The following is a 2,091-nucleotide window of genomic DNA, read 5'->3' as shown; positions in this document are numbered from 1 at the left end:
ATTAACTTACTCGTTTGTTTATGTAATTTTAATTTATCTCCTTATATTTATTTGATTTTCTTTATTTTCTCATTTTTGCTGGGGTTTGATTAATTTGCTTGATAATTTATTTAATATTTATTTTTAATATTTCGCATTTGTTAATATAATTATTTTCTTTTAAATTCTGTTTTATTTTTATTTTAACTCCCTGTTTACACACATGCCTAACTGTATATTTATATAGCATATATCATATATATGTATGTATGTTATTCCCAGCAGTCGACTGTCTTATGACTGGCATATGTTTTTCTTGGCAAAGTGCCTGCCACACTCTGTCAGTCCGCCAGGGCGTATACGAAACATTTCAGTTCAGTTGGGTGCTGTTGAGTAATATTTCGCATTTTTTCACAATATTTTTCCGGGCACACATTACAATCACATTTAGAATTGTGCGTTTATTTGTAGGTATATTTCATTTTGCCTTTTACGAGCTCATTTGTAAGGCGGCAAATTTCTATAAAACAGTAGTTGTACGCGTGTTTGTATGTGTATGAATGCAGCAGTGTGGTATTTGTGTAGCTGTGTGTTCAGGAAATTAAAATAATCGTATAAATACTTGTGTTTTTACAAATTTACTATTTTTGTCATATTTTATAAAGTTTTTCTTCTTTAGCATTTGATGGCATAAAGAGCGCACGCACACTCATACACATATATGTGTGTAGATTTTTGAATGGCTTCATGCTTTCAAAGCCTTGTCGTTTTGTTTGTTAAACAATTGAAGCCTGCGTTCACAACTGTGCCACACCGCCACCCCCGACGCCAGCGACGCATTCGCAGTGCTTAAAAGAGTTATAAATATTATTATTTTTATATGAAAGTTAAAGCGTTTAAGCGCGCACGCAAATAGAGTATCGAGTGTAGAACGTGCTGTGCATTTTAAAATTTAACCGACCGCATACTTACATACGCTGCGAGGCGAAATGCCGGTGCTACGTCAGTTCTCACGCAATCCGCAAACGCGCAGCAATGAGGAATTCATTTTCATACGTTGTGGCAAAAATACAAATGTATGTATTGGTGTAGCAAAAATATAGTCAAAATAATTGCGATATATTTGTAAGTAGTAGATGCCCATATGGCGCGTATACATATGTTTGTATGTATGTGTAAAAGATAGCACCAAAATCAAATAAAATAAATAAACATACAATTGAAGACATATAATTTTACATATGTGCATATTACGGTGGACAAAAAAAAAATTTTTTTTTTAAGTTTTAATTTTTTTTAATTTCTTTAAATAATTTTTTTTTTTATTATTTAAGAACAAATATATTTGTATTGTATATACATATATATATACGTATCTTTTATTAGGGTGGGCAAAAAAAATATATTGTTTTTTTTCCTTAAGTACCGTGAAAATATCGTACGAAATGACAAAAAAAAACAGTAATAAAAATCACAATAAAATTTTTAAGTTTTTACTACTTCTAAATATTTTATGAAAAATTTTCTTTTAAGGTCATAAAAAATATTAAATTTTTTTCTTCATCTCTTTCCTCATTTAAAGATTATTATTTTGGCTCACCCTAGTATAAGCATTTACATATGCACAAACCTATGCATATATGTATGTATTTTGTACTTGAAAATTATATTCGCATATATGCTTCTATTGTTGTACTTATTAGCGTATGCCTGCGTGTAATTGAAGTTCGTCTTTTATATCAGCTTCTCTGTTGTGATAATTTCGGCACCTTGCACTCACCCGCGCGCTCTGTGTACACTTGTGAATACTAAACACAAGTACATGCATGTATACATAATTTATGAACAGCTATGCGCATATTTATGTGTGTAAATATGTATATTGACACTGGTGATTTGTTTCCGTAAATTATTTCGCGTTTTGTTTAAAGATTTCCCTTTGTACCATTTGCCGTCCATACAAATTGCCAAATGATCAACATTAATTGTTTTATTTTTAATTTTTTTCCAATCGTCTTTTCAATCCTTTAAATTTGCTTTCAAATATTTTGTTTTGTATTTTTTTAATATTTTTTCAAATACTTCGTTTTTGTTATTTTCAGTATTTTTTTT

At 29.9% G+C, this 2,091-nt stretch overlaps 1 protein-coding gene across 14 annotated transcripts in view; it reads left to right on the top strand.

Moving 5' to 3' along the window:
* Positions 1-2,091, top strand: part of LOC108976888 (supervillin) — a 423,491-nt gene that overhangs the window by 99,829 nt on the left and 321,571 nt on the right. For 9 of the 14 annotated variants that reach the window (XM_018946283.1, XM_018946291.1, XM_018946293.1 and 6 more), the window contains exon 2: positions 659-1,055. The exons of the other annotated variants lie outside the window; for them this stretch is intronic. In XM_018946283.1, coding sequence (XP_018801828.1) covers positions 969-1,055 — 87 coding nt within the window. In that variant the 5' untranslated portion in view covers positions 659-968. The remainder of the gene's footprint in view (positions 1-658; positions 1,056-2,091) is intronic. 14 annotated transcript variants of the gene reach the window in all.

This window comes from Bactrocera latifrons, unplaced genomic scaffold, assembly GCF_001853355.1.
Source record: "Bactrocera latifrons isolate USDA-ARS-PBARC rearing strain unplaced genomic scaffold, ASM185335v1 scaffold_81, whole genome shotgun sequence".
Classification (NCBI taxonomy): Eukaryota; Metazoa; Arthropoda; class Insecta; order Diptera; family Tephritidae; genus Bactrocera; species Bactrocera latifrons.
Note: the sequence above shows the minus strand (reverse complement) of the source record. Positions and strands in the feature narration are given on the sequence as shown.